This window comes from Podarcis erhardii, assembly GCF_964252035.2.
Source record: "Podarcis erhardii genome assembly, chromosome: 3".
NCBI classification, from domain to species: domain Eukaryota; kingdom Metazoa; phylum Chordata; class Lepidosauria; order Squamata; family Lacertidae; genus Podarcis; species Podarcis erhardii.
This window is the reverse complement of record NC_138507.1, coordinates 90,701,281-90,721,201: the sequence shown is the minus strand read 5'-3', so window position 1 is coordinate 90,721,201 and position 19,921 is coordinate 90,701,281. Positions and strand designations below refer to the sequence as shown.

Here is a 19,921-nt window from a genome sequence, read left to right as displayed (position 1 = left end):
CCCCTGCAATACACACCCACACACACATACACAGAGGAGAAGGGAAACGTTGAATGCTTGAGTCTTGACTGCATTTCTAAAATTGCATATTATAGTCACAAGAGAAAGTCATCAGCTTCTTTGAAACTGCAGCAGGAATGATATAGTAACAGGTGTTTAGGCACTCCTCACTGTTTACTGTTAATACCACCTATTTCCATTAGTGGATGAATAACTGATGTTGATTACTGGTCATGTCAGTCAGAACACAGCTTCTTTATTCAGTATCACCTTCCTTCTAATGCCAGACTTGAACAGCCCATTGTCTATCAGTTTGGAAGTGAAATAGGGCTGAGCAAAAGTTAAAGTAGTGGTTTATGCATATGCAGTAGCATCTGTAGCTTTACAGAAGCATATCAGTTTGGAAGTTAAAAGGAAGAAGGAGCAGGAAAGAGCTATGAGTTCCAGAATCTGAATGGTGAGAATGATTGAGCCATCAAACACTGAGAATTTCGAGGGCAAGGATGGAGGTTTGAGAGAACTAGCCTGTTTGAGCCCCTAAGATGTTATAGAAACCTACAGGGAGGATTGCTTTTATTTTATTTATTTAAATAATTTTTATCCCCCCCACGCCCACCCAAAGCAGTTTACAGAAAGTTTTTTTTTTTAAATCTTCCTCTCTGGCTTACAATATAAAAATAAGGTAAAGGTAAAGGTACCCCTGCCCGTACGGGCCAGTCGTGTCCGACTCTAGGGTTGCACGCTCATCTCAAGAGGCCGAGAGCCGGTGCCGTCCGAAGACACTTCCGGGTCACGTGGCCAGCGTGACGAAGCTGCAGCTGGTGAGCCAGCACCAGCGCCGCACACGGAAACGCCGTTTACCTTCCCAATATAAAGCGGTACCTATTTATCTACTTGCACTTAAGGGTGCTTTTGAACTGCTCGGTGGGCAGAAGCTGGGACCAAACGACGGGAGCTCACCCCGCCGTGGGGATTTGAACCGCCGACCTTACGATCAGCAAGTCCTAGGCACTGAGGTTTTACCCACAGCGCCACCCGCGTCCCACACAATATAAATTTTATTTTTATTTTATTTTATTACAATATAAAAATACACAACACAAAAAGAAAATGGATTAGGAGGAAAGAAGAAATAAGCAAACTTGAGGACAAGTTTATGTTCAAGGGTCTGTGTGCCATGAAGTTAAAAAACACTCCTCCCAAACCAGTCTGGAAGAGGAGTCTTATGGCATTGGTCAGAGCTTTTGAGGGGAGGTTTCAGGAAGAGAGGGGGGAAAATCTTTACCACTTCAGAAGTGTAGCCCAGCCCAGCAGCCAGTGTGGTGTAGTGGTTAAGAGCAGTGGACTCGTAATCTGGTGAACGGGGTTCGCTTCCCCGCTCCTCCACATGCAGCTGCTGGGTGACCTTGGGCCAGTCACACTTCTCTGAAGTCTCTCAGCCCCACTCACCTCACAGAATGTTTGTTGTGGGGGAGGAAGGGAAAAGGAGATTGTTAGCTGCTTTGAGACTCCTCAGGGTAGTGATAAAGTGGGATATCAAATCCAAATTCTTCTTCTTTTTCTGGGGGTACTCAAGGGCATGCAGTACACCTTTTTTCTAGAAGAAAAGCACTATTTAAAAGTCTGGCACTTACTGTAACAACTTCATGGTGAGTACTAGCACTTTTTTTTCTAGAAGAAAAGCACTGCCGGTAGAAATATAGGGCTAGGCACAAAACTTGCCTGTAAGTCAGAGCTTTCCAAACTGTGTGTTGCTGCAGTGTGTAAGTGTGTCGCACAAACACTCCCAGGGCTGTAAAGGGGTTAGTTTAACCTCTGATGTGCTAGTAAAACTGAATTACTGTGTTGCAAAATGATGCATGTCTAAAAGGTGTGTCACCAACATGAAAAGGCTGGGAAAACTCTGCTGTAAGTATACTTAGGACTTGAGATGTGATGGCATCATCTGGACTGACCAAACTGTGCCGTTCCCCAAGATTATAACGGATGCACTTTGTTTTACTCAAGGCAAGGCAACATGTAGTCAGTAAGTTTTCCACTATTGCCTACTCCTTCTTTCAAAGCCAATCCAAATTCCATTGAGGTCATTAAAGGCACTCAATTAATTTCAGTTGGCTCATGGCCAGGTTCCCAGTTCTTAGAATGATTTTCTCACTGGCCTGTTGCACTTACTCCCTCTCATATTGGCAAGTGCTTGAGATCTTGAAGCCAAGAGCTTCTTAAACATTCTCTCAGTATTGACTTAGTGTTGCATCTCCAGTTTCCATTGCTGATAGTACTCTAACTTGAGGTTTACATGATGCTCAGCACCCAGCCTTGTATTTTACTTCTTGGCTCAGCTGAGGTAATTATTAATCCACTCTGCTGTGAAATTATTCATAAAATGATAAATGATGCAATGCTATGCCAGTGCTTAGTATAGCTAAGACAAATTGACCATTCCATATATATGATCCAAGTTCAGGTATCTACATGTGGACCAATGCCCAGTACTGAGAAACCTTTTGAGAAGATTGTGAAATTTGTTTCTTTCTGAATGCATCCGCCACTTTTCTCATATCTGTGTTCTGCAACTGTGGTGAACTTTGCATTGCATGACACGGGTTAACCTTATCACTCAATTTGATTTGTTTTTAGAATGCGTTACTATTAATTTACCATTGCCATTTTTTGTGGTTTATATGCTGTTTTTAATTGATATTGTATTTGTTTGTTTGTCATTTTTATTTATTAAATTTATATACCGCCCTATAAGGTAAAGGTAAAGGACCCCTGGACAGTTAACTCCAGTCAAAGGTGACTCTTGGGTTGTGGCTCTCATCTCGCTTTCAGGCCGAGGGAGCCAGTGTTTGTCCGTAGGCAGCTTTCCAGGTCATGTGGCCAGCATGAATAAACTGCTCTGGTGCAGCAGAACACCATGACAGAAACCAGAGTGCACGGAAACGCCGGTTACCTTCCTGCCACAGCAGTACCTATTTATCTACTTGCACTGGCATGCTTTCGAACTGCTAGGTTGGCAGGAGCTGGAACAGAGCAACAGGAGCTCACTCCGTTGCGGTGATTCGAACCACTGACCTTCCAATTGGCAAGCCCAAGAGGCTCATAGATCTCAAGGCAGTTCACAACATCTTATGTCCTACCCTACCTTCAAAGAGCCTAAGAGGGAACACATGAGAATATCACAGTTTATCCTTATCCTTAAAAGTTTATCCTTTTTTTTCTTTTTTTTTTAAAAAAGGTTCATCTGAGAGATAGTGCCTGGCTTAGCTGACTCAGTGACTGTACTCTCATGCCCTCCTGTACTCACTGAGGCAAACAGAAGCAGTAATCCCTTTCCTGCTCTTTTAGGCCTGTAGCCAATATCTACTCTAGTACATGTAGGAATGGTTGAGCGACTCAATATTTTTGAATTCCTATAGGAACTGAATTGATCTACATATCACAGACTAATGTGCAGATAGTTATCCACCAGCTTTTGTACTTCTCAAACGTTCTGATATAGTTCTCAGCTAAAGGGAAAGTATCAACGTGCATTTTTTTAAAAAAGGTATATTTGGAAGCAATGTGTTTAGAGAAGCATATTTTGAGAGAAAATATGCAAATAACTGAATTTACATGTGGATTTAAAAAGAAAATTACAAGTTAAGGAAGGAACAGGATGGAGTAGACTCACTTTGAACCCATGCAAAAGTGACACACACCAACAAACTGCCTTATATCAAATTAGGGCATTGGTCCATCAAAGCCAGCACTGACTGACAGCAGTTTTCCAGGATTTCAGACGTGTTCATCTCATGTGCTTCAGACAACCCAGACCTTCGAATTTTCAGTTAACACCCAAAAGATTGAGAGCAGGTTTTTTAAAGGCTGAGCTCCTCTTTAGACTTCAAGGCTGTCTTCCTCCACAAAGCTATTGAGCATCTTCCATTGCAGCTTTACAGATCTATAGAATTAAAGCTGAACTCTGGAACTCCCTGCCACAAAAAAAATTATTGTGGCAAAGAATTTAGCCATTATTAAATAAAGATTAGATATCCATAGAAAATGATGTCAGTAATTGGCAGCTGATTATTCTAATCTCCACTTTCATCTGTCACTATTTCATTTCATTTCATTGATTTTTTTACTGACTTTGCCCTTGCACTACCATTTTGTGACCAGTGAACCTAAATATTTTTTAGCCTTCTCAAATGTACCCTGGATCAGAATTCCTGATCTTGATTAGAATGTGATTCTAGGATGAAAAAGAACCCTGGCCAAAGATACACCAGGCCACAGGTGTTTTATTTGGACTAGTTTAGCAATGTCTCATTGAAAAGCAAAGACACAGGAAATCCAAGTGACATTGGAAACGCTTTCTGATAAATACCCAGAAGCCACTTTTCTGTTGGCGGGAGATTTTAATGGACGCCTGTCACATACTGACCAAATCTTATTCTCTAAATTTAACAAGTACCCTTCTTCACCTCTTATGACCACAGATCTTTTACCAAGGAAATTCAAAGATAACATAGCCACTTACGCAGGTTTCAAATGCAGGCAAACCTTGCTGGCCCTCAATTTCCTTTTACTAAATGGGGCAGTCAGCTCGGACTACCCTGCCGAATTCACCTATTGGTCAGGTTCACGTGCTTCCACTATTGATTTTGTATGGATATCTCCCGACCTTACCCCCAAAATATCCAGCTTTAAGGTGGCTACAAGATTGGAAGTGATCACTTCCCTCTAGAAATTTCCTTGACTCTGGCTGACGAACTTGTTAGACACTCCTTTGTGCACCTATCAAATGATTATCTGGAGATAAGACCTACAGCCCTTAAATGGACCTCCAACTCGGCCCAGCAGTTGAACGAACTTCTCTGGTCTGATCAGCTCCAAGTAAAAAGGGCTTCCCTTATGCAGGCGGACAAGCCTCTACCAATATATGACGATTTAGTAGAACTTCTAAAACCAACACTAGCTCGGTTCCCCACAAAGTATGGTAAACAGTCTCTTCACAAAAAATGGTTCGATGAGGAGTGCAAAAACTTCAAGAATCATCTGTATAATGAATGGTTGGCATACAGAGCATCAAATGACCCCATGCTAAATAACCGTCTTATCACCCTTAAGAGAAGTTACAAAGCCCTATTAAAGGAAAAGAAGCTCGAGGCAGAAAGAAACAATTGGAACAACCTTTTGATAGCTGCAGAGAATAGAAATCCAGCCTCTTTTTGGCAGTTAATTTCCAGATACCTGGGTAGGCCGCTTGCAAGAATAGAACCCCACATCTCAGCGGACACTTGGGAAAGATATTTCGCTGATCTGTATGCAGCCCACAATGCCTGCGGAGATACGGTGGAGCCGGAAGCACTGCCCGATTGGGACCCGGTTACATGCCCTGAAGTTGAAATGCTCATAGACCGATTTAAAGCAGGCAAGGCCCCTGGTGATGACCTTATATCTATTGATGCCATCAAAGCAAATAAAGATTGGTGGATCCCACTTCTAGCAGCACTTTACACGTATATAAACAAAACAGCAAAATTTCCCTCAAGCTGGAGCTCGGCGTTGATTGTATTAATACATAAGAAAGGCCCACGTACAGAGCCGAGCAACTTTAGGCCAATCAGCTTGCTAAATGTCATTGGGAAGATTTACTCGAGGTACCTGCTAAACAAAATATCGAAATGGATGGAGGACGACAATATCATTGCTGATGAACAGGCGGGCTTTCGCCCTGGAAGATCTACCACAGACCAAATATTAACCTTGAATCACCTGGCGGAAAAGTATGCCGGCAAAGCCCCAAAGGTCCTTCATGTGGCTTTTATTGACCTTAAGCAGGCATTTGATCGAATTTCTAGAAAGCAGCTATGGACAAAATTGGCTGCTACAAAGATCGATCGTCGTCTCCTTCATCTGATTATCCTCCATACAAACACCTCTTTGAGAATCAGGCTAGACAATAAAGGCCTAGTCTCCAACCCTGTTACCACCACTAGAGGGGTAAGACAGGGTTGTCTACTGGCCCCAGCATTGTTTAGTTTTTACATTAACTCACTGGTGACTCACATGGCCAATGATGCATTCCACCCCCCCAAATTAGCAGGCCGATCTCTGAATGTTCTTCTGTACGCGGATGACGCCGCACTTCTTGCCAGATCCCCTATTGGACTGAGGAGAATGCTGCAAGCTCTGCATGAATACTGTGTTCAGCATGAGCTCCAACCCAACTACGCTAAGACCAAGATCATGGTCTTCTCTGCCCGACCGAGACTCCATCGATGGTCAATGAACGGGATTCCCCTAGAGCAGGTTAACTGCTTTAAATATCTGGGACAAGTAATACGGTCAAATAGGTCTTTTCTGGCCCATAGAGACTATATAACAACTAATGCATCTAAAGCAGCCATCCAGATTAGATCTCTATATGCTAAGAATCAGGCCCAATCAGTGAAGTTAGCTTTGAGACTCTTTCAAATGAAAATCCTCCCCCTTCTTTTGGTGGGCATTTCTTTAGGTTCCCGTAGGGATTTTTTGAAACTGGGTTCTATTCAAACGCGATTCCTTAGAGCCATCCTTAGGATTCCCCCCTCGGTAGCGGATGCGGTCATGAGATTAGAGGTCGGCTGGCAAGCTCTACAGTATGTGGCCTTGAAGACGAAGCTCTGGCTATGGCTCAAGCTTTGTTTTAAACCAGTGGGTGTTGCCCCCTTGATACTGAGGGATTATTTTCAATCATCGTGGGAAAGGTAGGTCATTAACGAGGTTCAATCCTGCGGATTGTCTCACCTTTACTTTGAGTCTATGACGTACAATCAAGCTAGAGATGTGATCTCCCGGAGACTGAGTGATATTGCCAGACAAGAGGACATAGCCCAGGTAAAACCAGGGATGTTCCTAGGGGACCAGATTTATCAGACCATACCAGCCCCCTACCTTGCAGAAATCCACTATGTGGAATTCCGCAGACTTCTTACAGCGGCTAGATTAAATGTCCTTGACTCTGCAATATTGTGGGGAAGGTACAGGGGAGTACCATACGCCCAGAGAACCTGTCATTGTGCTATCGGTGTGGTTGAGTCCACCGAACACATTCTCCTGCCTTGCCCTTCTTATGCAGAGCTTAGACAAAACTTTATAGATCCACTCCTATGTCAACTTAGCTTCCTACCCAGAGAAAACCAGGTTTTACACTTGCTGAATAATGTCACTAGCGCTATACCTTTCTTGGTGGCCAAATTTCTTTTTTTAGCCTTTAAGCGTCGCAAGACCATAATTGACTGTATTGACATGGGGCTATCTGTTTAGCCCTTTTAGTGTTGGCTAAGCTCTAAAATCTTCCTGGATGTTTTAACTGTGTATTGACAAATGTATTTGTATTTTTTTTCTGACTGACGGTCGAATAAAAAGGTTGATTGATTGATTTGGACTAGTTTAGCAATGTCTCATTGAAAAGCAAAGACACAGGACCACTGAATTGTACAGTTGGAAGGGACCCCAAGAGTCATCAAGTCCAACTCCTTACAATGAAGGAATTTCAATTAAATTTAAATCCTAAATAGTTATTTGTGAAAACCTCCGGTCCCATATATGTTAGAGCCAGGGCAAATTAGCCCCTCTACTTGAAAGGGTCTAGGAAGAGATCGCCCCATCTCCATTCCTAGTGAATCTTCAGGTGCATCTCTGAATTCCTTGCTGCATGTATTCAGCTTGCCCATGCAGCTCCCACCCCAGGATTACTCCTTGACCCCAAGAGCAAACGTATCAATTATCCCACACTGAAATCAATGCTAGCAGTTGGATCACCTTTCCCAGATGTGTGTGGATGCCTGCCTTCCCATTCTAGGTCTCTGAAGATACATTCAATTACCAGAATGGGAAGAGTCAGGGAGCAGGATGCACCTCTGATACCACCTTCATGCACCTTCTTAGGGAGGTGGGAGAGGTATTGTCAAAAGGCAAATAGGGAAACTTTCAAACCGGCTTTGCTTTTGAAATTAGTAACTGGAAAATCAATATGTCACTTCCCTGTCATGAATTAAAAGCTTATGGGCATTATAAATTAAGTATATAGAGGTTAGCCAGTGTTAATAGAGGTCCCCAGGGCTCACCAAACAGTACTTCTCCCAAGAAAGCAATTTAAACACTGTCTCCTCCCTAATGCATATCCTTGAATATTTATTTAGCAGGACTTACTGTAGTAAAAATGTCTCAGCATTGTCCATACTGCTTGTACTTATGCAAGTATTTGTGGATTAGACTTGCCCAGGCCAGTGTGAATTATAGGCCTAGCTTTGCTCCTTGCAGTAGTGAACATGGGCTATATATTGAAAGGGAGTATATGAATTCCCCTGGAATGGGAGCATGAGGTTGATCATGGGTCACATGCTTGTGGTTTCCCAGCAAACTCTTCATACCCCAGAACAGCCAATAAAAATGCAAATGAAATTAAATAACAGCCTGATACTTGCAGTCTAGACATGCTGACCAAACAGCATGCCAGAACACAGGCACATCAGTATGCTCAGAGGCCTGTCCATTCAAAACACCTCAGAACTAAAGTGTCAGATCTTGAATGGACAGGATTACATCAGTCGTTCCGAATTAGCTAAGTACTGTAGACCCCTGGTTTTTCAAAAGTCAAACCATGGACCCCTACTTTTGAAAACAGTGGTATCTCTGTGGTAGTTTTTGTTATGTGAATGGAGCCACCTCGCCTTCCAACATGTCACATGACTTGTGGAAGAGCATGGTTTCCCAAAATGTATGTTTTTTGGGTGCTGCAATCTTGTGTGAGAGTACAGGCCCCCTTCAAACGGGAGGTCCTGGACAGTTGATGGGTAAGTACCATGGACCCCTGGGTGGGTTATGCAGACCCCCTGGGATCTGCAGACCACTAATTAGGAACCACTGGACTAGATGATTTGAGCTTTGTGCGTGTCGTTTCTCATTCTGTGCTATGCACCCATTTCTCTTTTAAGAGATTCGCCTTTTCTCTCCCCTGCACAATATTTACCATGGCAGTCGAGTCCTGAACGTGTTTAGTAAATCCCACAGACCTCAACATTTTTTGTTCTTGAGTTTTGGGGTGTGTGTTTTCATTTTGTATTTCTATGGTGTGAACCATCCTGCGATCTCAAATGAAGAGTGGTACACAAATTTAAGCAAACAAACAAACAAACAAACAAACAAGGTTTACGCCTTAGACTTATGCTAAAGATTGCAGCCTCAGTTTGATACAGAGATATATTCATTTCTGAAGAACAACTCTAACGAAGACCAAAAAAATGATTTCTGATGAATTGTGCTGGTAGACAGTTTGTAATAAATTGTCGCTTTTTTGTAGTTTCCTAAACTTTTGGTGCCTTTGGCAAAAGACTTGAAAAGGAAAGCCTTTTGTTTTAGTGTAAATGGAGAATCTGGATTTGTGATTCACCGGACCGTAGCAATTCCTCCCAAGGCTTTACGATCTGTGGATTTCATACAGCTGCTGCATAAACATATACTGATATAAATCTTTTGGAAATCTCACTGCACAAAGCTACTGAGTATGCACTGTAGCTACTTCCTAAAATTCCATATCTAGTCATGTCTTTTAGAGGTGGCATAAAAAGGAAAACTCTCCTGGTTTTTCTATTAAATTTAATTACTTTCCCTTACATATTTTCTTTCCTCAGCTTGGAGGAAAAGGTGGCTTTTATTTAAACATGAACAGCTTCAAAGGGCTGAATGCACCTCACACCACACCCAAGCTAAATAGCAAGTATTTGACATACACTGAAACAGGACTTTGTGGTGTTGCATTAGAAATGTTCCTCAACTTGTATAAATAGTAATTCTAATTATGAACAACTCACCACTCACAAGTGCTAAAAGAAATCACATGTTTTCTACAGTACATTTTTGTGATAGCAAACTAAAAAATGGTAGGAACAAAAGAATGGGCAGCTTACAAATGAGGTTATATACAGTATGTATAATGTGCACTTTGGCTGAATTGGGTTCCTAATCTTAGCTTCATCTGAGCTTTTAATTAAGAGCATACCTTTAAGCTACATAAAGTAAATACAGTGCCTTTCAAAGGAAAATGTGTCCTGTTTGAAATCCCTTTCAAAGTTCCGTGTATTGAGGATAGACCAGACCAGGAATATGGAGTATTAATCTTATGAGAATAATGAGATACTATGTACCAGACATTAGGCAGTAGTGATTTTGTCATTCCTTCTTTTGATTTTCCAGTATAGGCCCGAACATTAATTGAAAGCACTGTCGAGAAAGACTAACATGACCAAATTAAAGCCTGTCTTACTGCAGCCTGCCTAGAAACATCAATTTTATGGATACCAAGTACAATTTAAGTGCCTGTTATTTTTATAAGAAGCCAATTGAGGCTTCTCTGCTGGGGAGAATAACATATGCATGTGCAGGGGTGGCAATTTTCATTGGGTGTGGAATGAGTTTGAACCTCTTCTTCCCCTGTGGAATGGCCTTGATGGGGGTAGGAAGAGAAGCTAGTGCCCTCCCCAACAGCTGCTATTTAAACAGGTTTAGTAGGTGGTTGGTAAGAGTGGAATGGATGCTCCCTGAACAAACACTTTCCCTTTTATGAACCTGTCCGCTTACTAAGATATTTTCATGAGGCCCTCTTGGTTGTGTCGCAGTCTGCTGAAGTCATGCAACGATCTAGATCAGCCATAGGCAAACTCGGGCCCTCCAGATGTTTTGGGACTACAGCTCCCACCATCCCTGACCACTGGTCCTGTTAGCTAGGGATGATGGGAGTTGTAGTCCCAAAATATCTGGATGTCCAAGTTTGCCTATGCCTGATCTAGAGGAGGGCCTTTTATGTGGCAGCCAACTTGGGAAACAGTCTCCCCTCAGCCCAAAATCTGTTGAAAAGGACTGCTGCTTATGTGTATTTTAAGGTAAAATATAAATTAATATGGTGGGTGGCTGCAGTCTCACCAGCACTATGTTTTGTGACTGGCCAGCCAATAGACACATTAAAAAAACCAAACAAATCAGGGGAGTCGGGGAAGGGCAGGAGATCTGTGGCCTGGAACAAAAGATCTGGGTCCCTGCCCCCCCCCCGGGTATTCCCTAACACCGCCCTTTTCTTTCCATGCTTCATTGCCTCTCTGCTCATCTCCTTTCAAACTTATCAGCCTAGCTGCTTTGTTACCTGCTGACTCACTTATTTTTTGGGCTCATTTACCTGCTTAGCTTCACCTCCTCGCAATTCCTAGAATCATAGAGCCGGAAGGGACGCTGAGGCCACCCAAAAGCAGGACTGTCCACATGCTGGTGCCTACATATCACAGACTAAGGAGACAGCCAAATGTGAGCATGACACCATAGCTTACGGCATAAGAAGTAATTCTGATATTAAGGAAAACCCAGCCCACGCTGTTAGAAACTGTGTATACTGAATGTGTGTGCACGAGTGCAGGATTGTATCTACTTTCCTCAGTTGTGACTTCTGTGTGTCTATCAGTTCTGTGTGCACAGAGACTATGCATATATAATTTATTACATGCACAGGCTCTCCCTAAGCAACTAAGAACCCAGTTTTCCCCATTTATGTGGAGAGAACTTTTGCAGGTTGTACACAACAGGGCTGCATGCGCATGAAGCTGATAAATACATGGAGGTTCAGAGTAGGTATGGCGGGCATCCCACACTGCTGCCACACATTTGGCCCACCTTGCTTTGAAAATGTCTCTCCTCGTTGATGTGCTGCTTGGTGGTGTGTTATTGCTGGGTACCCAGAGTGAACAAGGTGCTAGCAATGTCACAAAAGTATGGTATGGTAAAGAAAGTAGAATGAAAAATGTAAAAAGGCTCATTCATTTCACTTTGTCATTAAACAGGTGAATTATCTGAAATAGATCAGAGAAAGGGCGAGGGTATTAACCTTAGGATTAAAAGGTATGATGCCTCCAAGAGAATGGGGTGAAGATCATAAATCTATGCAGGCTGGAAAGAAATGAGATGTTTAATAGAGAATCTAATTGAAGTTTAAAAAATGTCTTGGCTGGTTTGGCTAGTGTCAACTTCAATTATTTGGGTTAATCTTATCCTGGGACGAGAAGAATAGATGTTAATGAAAATCTCCTAAGAGCAGCAGTTTTCCACCCCCAAAGTTCTGAAATTTCTAGGCCAACTGTAGACTGAGGGCAAACATAATTCAAGTCACAAAAAAAAGGGGGCGGGGAAGATTTAAGCAGAACTAAAACACACTACCACTGCAATTTCAAGGAAAAACATACCTCATCTAGTGCTTCTTTAAGAAAACAAAATAAAAGAAGAAAAAGGAGTAAGGAGAGCAACATGCTATGTTTGAAATGGTGCCGTTAATTTGGTTTGCTCCTCTTATTGTTTCTGTGCAGCTCTTTCTGCAGATGGACTGCCCATCTCGACAAGGAATAAAACAAAAATAGAAATAGATGTATTGGAGCAGGAGCTCTGATGGCACGGCATAGCCATATGTGCTTCTTTTCCTAAATCTTATTCCTAGGTGTAGAGATCTATTTTCTTTCCCAGTACAGACTGAAGTTGAATCACAGTGAGAAAATACATATCCTCAACATATGGTGATATGGTCTGTTTTCCTAATGTGGAATGGGCAAAATAATTATAACAATGGCAATGAAATATCTGTTGTTTGTTGGCAGAGTTAGTTGTATTATTTATTTTAGAATGTTCTCTTTCTGTTTTCCTTTCCTTTTTCCAGTTTTTGACTGCAATTTTGAATCGCACTGTGATCTAGAATATTCCCCACCGATGAAGGAGGGACATAACAGATCCTGGCACCGAGTGAGTGCAGATGAATTCTCACGGCTCCGTCTTTTGGATGGCCCAGAGAGGGATTACTCTGAAAATTCAGCAGAAGGTGAGAATAACAATCTGTATTCACTGAACACGATGGTCGAAGTCTTATTACTCCGAAAGGAATAGGATTTTATTTTGAGCTTATGGTCTGTTTCTCAGCAGGTGTTGGGGCAGATGTAAAATGTTTGCTATGAAAGGTTACAAGAAAAAAAAAATACATGACTAATAAGAAGGACATGCAATCTTATGAACAACATTTTAAGTCAATTAGTCTCTGGAAGTGTTACCTGTATAACTTGTACAACCCAAGCCAGAACTGATATGTTAATGAATAGATTCAAAAAAATCTCTTAACAAGCTGTGATACACATGTGAAGACTTCCTGTTAACAAATGTTAGAAAGTGACAAGACGAATATGTGATGAAACTTTAAGCAAACAGGCTATTGTGTGATAATGGCAACCACCAAACAAACAGCATAGACATTGAAATCTGCCCTAAGATTTTGCTATAACCTCTTTGTTCAAATGTCTTCAGGATCAACACCAGGCCATGGTGTAACAATGCTATTTCCATGCAAGTGTGTGTTCTGAATTCAGTTGCAGGGCTTTAATGCAAATGGCATTCAAACTTCTTGTGACTTCTGACAAAAGCTCCTTAATTAAACTGCTAATTATTCCCCAGAGAATCCTAGAGGGCAGTCTTAGAACTTAGGACGGTGCCTCCTCCTGGCATGCAGGCAAGGTCCTTCTTCAAATGGCCTCATCTAGATGGAGGAGCCATCCAGCGCTTCCACTTTGAAGGCTGAGACATAGCTGTGCTGCTTAAGAGCTCAGCTTTTCCTCTTCACATCTTTCCCCCTCTCGCTCTTAAATTTCTTTACCTCTCCATTCTCCTCCTCACGTCGCCTTTGCTCCATCTTTTCCCCATCCCATCCCCAGAGGTGGTTCACACCTATTCAGACAGGAGAGGTCAACAAGCTGGTCAGCAGACATTCAAATTACTACTTCCCTAGAAGGGCAATGAACTGGAAAACTCTAGCAGTGGATTCTCCCATGGCTGCGTTTTCTTCCTCTGTGGTCTTCCCTTCAGAAGGAGAGAGGGACCCAAAGGGATGCCTGTGAGAAGCATGTGAAAGTGGTATTATGCAGAGATTTTGAAGCACAGACAGCTGCCTTTGGAGCTTTGGTGTTCACGAGCTGTTTTCAGTTTCGCAAACTTCAGATAGCTCCTTGGGGAAGTGGTGGGATTATTGAGCCATGTGTCATTATGGGGATTAAGGGGTTATCCTTGCTTTTCTAGCTCTTCCCCACTGCGCACCAGGAGAAGGCACTATCCCAAGTATCAGGGCTGCCCTCTAGGAACTCCTGGGAATAGAAATTCACACTAAGCATTTCCATTTATCTCTTTTAACTCTAAGGAACACCTTTTTCTTTACCAGCCTGTCTCTGGAGGAGGCCCTTCTTGTTGTTTCACCACCAGGGGAAGTACATGGTGTCATGACAAGAAAAGAAGTCTTTGGATTGGTAGTGCTTGGCCTCTGTAAAGCCTGCAACTCAGAAGTGTGGCTGCCACCAATTTTACTTGGATTTCAGTGTCAGTTTAAGTCAACTATTTTGTGCAAGCATTTGGAAGAGGTTAGGTAATGTTACCACTGTGGTGTATCACCTACTGCGTTCAAAATTTGTTTTTGTTTTTTAAAAGAAATGTTGGTATTGACCTGTTCTGTATTTTGTTGATATTTTGCTGTAATCCACCGTGGAATAAGTATCTAGTCACATTACACGCAAGTTGAAATTTGATCATGAGGATGGTATTTGGTGAAGAGACTACATTTGTGAACTATCTCTAAAGTGTAAATAATTAGAGCACTGTGGTTTAAGATCACTCTCACTAACATTTCATTAGCAAGTTATGAATTCAAAATGCTGTGATGACCCCAAAAGGGGAATGGCCCTAAAAGGGTTGCTTTAGGAATGCTGTATGAAGGCTGTGGAGTCAGATAAGCAGGCTGGGAGTAACCATTAAAACTCCAGGTGAACCCTGACAGAGCCTCTTCAGGAGAACTGTAGTCTTGTGATTCACAGCTAGCTGTTTCCTTTTCTGTCTGTAGATGATGACTTGAAAAATTTGCTCTTTCAGCGAGCATTTTCCATTCAGTTTTAAATCATTTTGCTTACAGCTGTTTGGCACAGAAGTATTGTGTGTGGTCTGCTTCTATCTTAAATAATTAGGCATAGTATTTTCAACCCCTACTGTTTGTTTCCTGAAAATGTGATTCCAATTAGCTGCCTCCCGTTTCAACTCCATTCATAGATGGTGAGTAGGAGGAGTAAATTTGTCCCACCATCTATTTCTGTTTGAAGATCCTGGTGGGAGACATTCCTAGCATAGGATAACACCTGCTACTGTCTCATCCTGACTCGAATGAGGCATGGATCCTGATTTGGCTCTGGATTCAGGCCTCAGCCAGATATGTCTCTCTAGTGGCTTTAAATGAATTCAGTTAAATTGATGAATGTGACTTCATGTGACTCTTGTACAAATCCGTTCACTGAATTTTATTTAGAAGGAATGTTCTCCAGATTTATTGCACCTTCTCTATGTATGCAGATAACCATCTGTGGGTAACCATTTGTAACTAACTTGCTATGCGGAAAGTGTGATAACTTTCTAATTAGTCAAATATTTTGGACATTTCCTGAGCCATCATATCATAACTGTATGATATAAATATTGTTGGTATGAGCAGCAGAAAAAATATATACTTCGTCTAAACAGTGATTGTCTTTTTCTCTGAGATGTAAATTTATTTTGTGGGGTTGAAGCTCTCCAAATCTGATGAAGTTACAATAAATGTAAAAGAATTACATGCTCTGTTAGTTAGATGCTTCCTTTTTGTTTCTCACAGAGGTACTGAGATGAAAAGGTCACAGGACAAAATGTTCTGGGACCTAGCTAGGCAGTGAGAATATTAGCATTCAGAGACAATGAATTATTGGACTGTAAATGCTTGCTGACTTTAATTTATGGTCCTTTTGACAGAGAAGGATGAGGGAGACACTACAGGATAATAAAGCGATAATCCTGAACAAAATATTATATATTAACGTAACTAGAGGGAATAAATCAAGGCATTGGCTTGCAAGAAAATAAGCAACAAAGAAACATCAAACTTCCTAGAGTGAATATTAATAAGAAATACCCAGATAGAAAGATAAAAGTGTACATAGAAGTTGGGTAGTTCAAGTCAGATGAGTAACATTGATTGTATTCAGTGCAAAGAAAAGAAACAATGCTGAAGGCAGCAGCCACATATCTGAGAACCAGTTTTGCATAGCTCTCACTATATTTTCAGATGTCGTTCTCAGGACTATTCCCCCTGATATGTAAGATGCTAAAATAAGGAATGGGCAGCGTGCCAGCGTGTGAAACAGCTATGCAAAAGCTAATTAGGAAAGGAACCAAAAATAAAACCAGAAATATAATAATGGCTTATTGTAATTAATTAATTAATTAATTAATTAATTAATTAATTAATTATAATAATAAATTAAATAAATTTCTATACCGCCCTTCAGCCGAAGATCATACGGTGGTTATACACATCTACGATGTGACCATTCTTGGAATACTGAAAGAATCCTGGGTACTGTAGTTTGTTAAGCCTACTTTGAATTGTAGCTCTGGGAGTGGGAAACTACAGTTTCCATGAATCTTTGGGGGGTAAGCCATGCACTTTAATGGTGTGTTGGATGTACTTTAAGTGACTTTGAAAGTGACTCTTTCCTGTGTCACTGAGATGCCTTAGCAGCAAGACTGACCCAAGACATTTTGGCATCTGAGATGAAACACAAAATGTCCCTCCCCCGCCAGAGAAGAAAGGCTGAGTGACAGTCTGCATCAGGAACAAACGACGGGGAATAAGGATCTACAGGGAGAACAAGGGTGGGAGGAGACTGTTCTCCAAGAGGCTGAATTGTGGGGCAAACTGCTGAGGAGGCAGCAGATCTGACCTCCAAGGAGCACACCATAACTGTTGCTGTCACTGTGGCAGCAGTGGGCAATGCATTACTTGGAGGCCATGGATCTTGCTGCCCCATGGATTCTGCTGCCCAAGATGGTTGCCTCACCATGCCTCATGGATAGGCCAGCCTTGCTTAGCAGTAAAGACTGTTCAGGACTGAACATTTCTGCTTTGTCTTCATAGCACACAATCAGGACAGCTGCATCAGAAAAATGCAGAAGAGCTGAATTTTAAATTTTATCTTGGCATTTGTCACATTGTTTGCTCTGGGAACCCCATCCAGTGATTTCTCCATGGTCTCATGGTCTCTTCTATGTTTCAGCACATCAGTATAGACCACCTAGAAAGAAATGTAACAATATAGCTTATATAAAGAAAATCTGAAAGGATACTAGCTTCTCCAATAAGGACATAACAGAGGTGTTAACACATGGCAAATGTATCTGACTTTTTGAAGTAAAGTACTGAGGAACTTCCTTTATAGCTTAAAGAAAATATTCACTCTTAAACTAGCTAATTCAGAGGCATTAGCCTCATTAGTGACACAGTGGAAGCTTTGTTAGTACAGCCTTTATGCTCTAATGAGCTTTCTCCAAAAAGGCAGTACCCGTAGATTAACATGTTTAATTTTGCATATGCCTGCTAATTTTGCAATAGGTTTATGTTTATTTAAAATACAGAACTGGGATATGTGTGGGTTAGTCTGCTAATCTTCTTGAGAGGTGTGTGTGTGTGTGTTACTTAATTACCTAGAATTTTTGTGAACTGAATGGCTTCTTATATAGAATGAAATGATAACATTTAGTATGTCTAGTATGTCATAAGTATGTATAAATAATTACTTATGTGCCCTTCAGTATGAATCAGTTATTACTGTCTCTTAAATAAGTGAGTGGCTTCCATAGATTTATAGGGAAGAGAACAGTGCAAAGAGATAGAAACAACAACACCACCACTCCCCTCTTTTCTTGATGCTTTGATCACCCATGTCCAAGACAGGGCAATGTGTTGCGCGACCTTTAGCAGCATCACAAATTGCACACCCTACACTTTCTGCCATAAATGCAAATAACTCAGGCATTTGGACCACTGCTTTCAAAGGAGGAAGGAGGTTTTTCCTCAATTCAACAGTGTCCCTTATCTGTAACCCATAACCCTCTCCTATATAACTTCATGGGAAAACATGGAATCTTTTGGAGATTGTAAAGGTATTTCAAGTGAGGATATATTCCAAGTTAAAATCTGCTCCCATCCCAGGCACTAATAGTAGAGGTTTAGTATATGTGTAATATTATGCTTCGCAGCTTAGTAAAATGCCCTTGTCTACATAAATTCACAAAACCTGTGATATATGCATCAAGTAACCAGATGCATCCTATAACCTGTTTCTCTATTTTCTTTGGTTCCAACCAATGCTAGGACAATGATATTCAGGTTCTCAATCTACTGGCAGGCCAGTAGGGCAAGTAGCAGGTTCTAGAACAAGTTTCTGGACACAGTAGGGGGCTCATCCAACTAGGTAGGTAGAATTTGGGATCAGATATAATGAGATGGTGGGAAAAGGCATTTCATCAGCAAAGTCCAGTCAACTATAGCTAGCCCTGAAATTCCACCTTTTCATGATGCACATGTTGGGCCATTCCTGGATACACTGGTACCCTGAGCCTTTCTTTGGATGTTGTCCTAGCAGCACAAAGACCTCATGCTCTGCCTTCTAATACTTGCTACCACTCTTCTTATCAGTGACATTCCTAGGGCATCATCATAATTTATACAACACACCTTCATATATGCCTGTTGTCTTTGTCCATGGAGTTTTCCATGGTAGTGATGTATGGAAGTGAAAGCTGGGCCATAAAGAAGGCTGATCGCTGAAGAATTGATGCTTTTGAATTATGGTGCTGGAGGAGACTCTTGAGAGTCCCATGGACTGCAAGAAGATCAAACGTATCCATTCTTAAGGAAATCATCCCTGAGTGCTCACTGGAAGGACAGATCGTATTCTGCTCTGGTCAGACCTCACCTGGAGTACTGTGTCCAGTTCTGGGCACCACAGTTCAAGAAAGACACTGACAAACTGGAACGTGTCCAGAGGAGGGCAACCAAAATGGTCAAAGGCCTGGAAACGATGCCTTATGAGGAACGGCTAAGGGAGCTGGGCATGTTTAGCCTGGAGAAGAGGAGGTTAAGGGGTGATATGATAGCCATGTTCAAATATATAAAAGGATGTCACATAGAGGAGGGAGAAAGGTTGTTTTCTGCTGCTCCAGAGAAGCGGACACGGAGCAATGGTTCCAAACTACAAGAAAAAAGATTCCACCTAAACATTAGGAAGAACTTCCTGACAGTAAGAGCTGTTCGACAGTGGAATTTGCTGCCAAGGAGTGTGGTGGAGTCTCCTTCTTTGGAGGTCTTTAAGCAGAGGCTTGACAACCATATGTCAGGAGTGCTCTGATGGTGTTTCCTGCTTGGCAGGGGGTTGGACTCGATGGCCCTTGTGGTCTCTTCCAACTCTATGATTCTATGATTCTATGATTCTATGAGATCATGAAGCTGAGGCTCCAATACTTTGGCCACCTCATGAGAAGAGAAGACTCCCTGGAAAAGACCCTGATGTTGGGAAAGATTGAGGGCACAAGAAGAAGGGGATGACAGAGGACGAGATGGTTGGACAGTGTTCTCGAAGCTACAAACATGAGTCTGACCAAACTGCGGGAGGCAGTGGAAGACAGGAGTGCCTGGCGTGCTCTGATCCATGGGGTCATGAAGAGTCGGACACGACTAAACAACAACAACCTTCATATATGCACTGAGTATGGGGAAAAGGGTTTCAGTGAAACACTTCAAAACTGGAAAATAAAGCCATGGTAATTTGTTGCAAGACAAGTACTTGAAGATGCAGGCTTAGATTCTAAGTTTTACTCTGTAAGCAGAACAGAGTTCTCAGTCATGAAACAAAAGTTTTCTTGTCTTGCCTTCCCACTTAAAATCTGTTCCTGGGAGTTGGAGGACACTTGGGAATGGAGGGGGAACTGGCAGGGGTCAACACTACCGTTACATGAAGGACTTAGAACTTAG

The 19,921-nt window shown here is 41.9% G+C and overlaps 1 protein-coding gene across 1 annotated transcript in view; it reads left to right on the top strand.

Moving 5' to 3' along the window:
- ALK (ALK receptor tyrosine kinase) overlaps positions 1-19,921 on the top strand; it is a 608,021-nt gene that overhangs the window by 167,943 nt on the left and 420,157 nt on the right. The window contains exon 3 of the mRNA XM_081854122.1: positions 12,719-12,877. Coding sequence (XP_081710248.1) covers positions 12,719-12,877 — 159 coding nt within the window. The remainder of the gene's footprint in view (positions 1-12,718; positions 12,878-19,921) is intronic.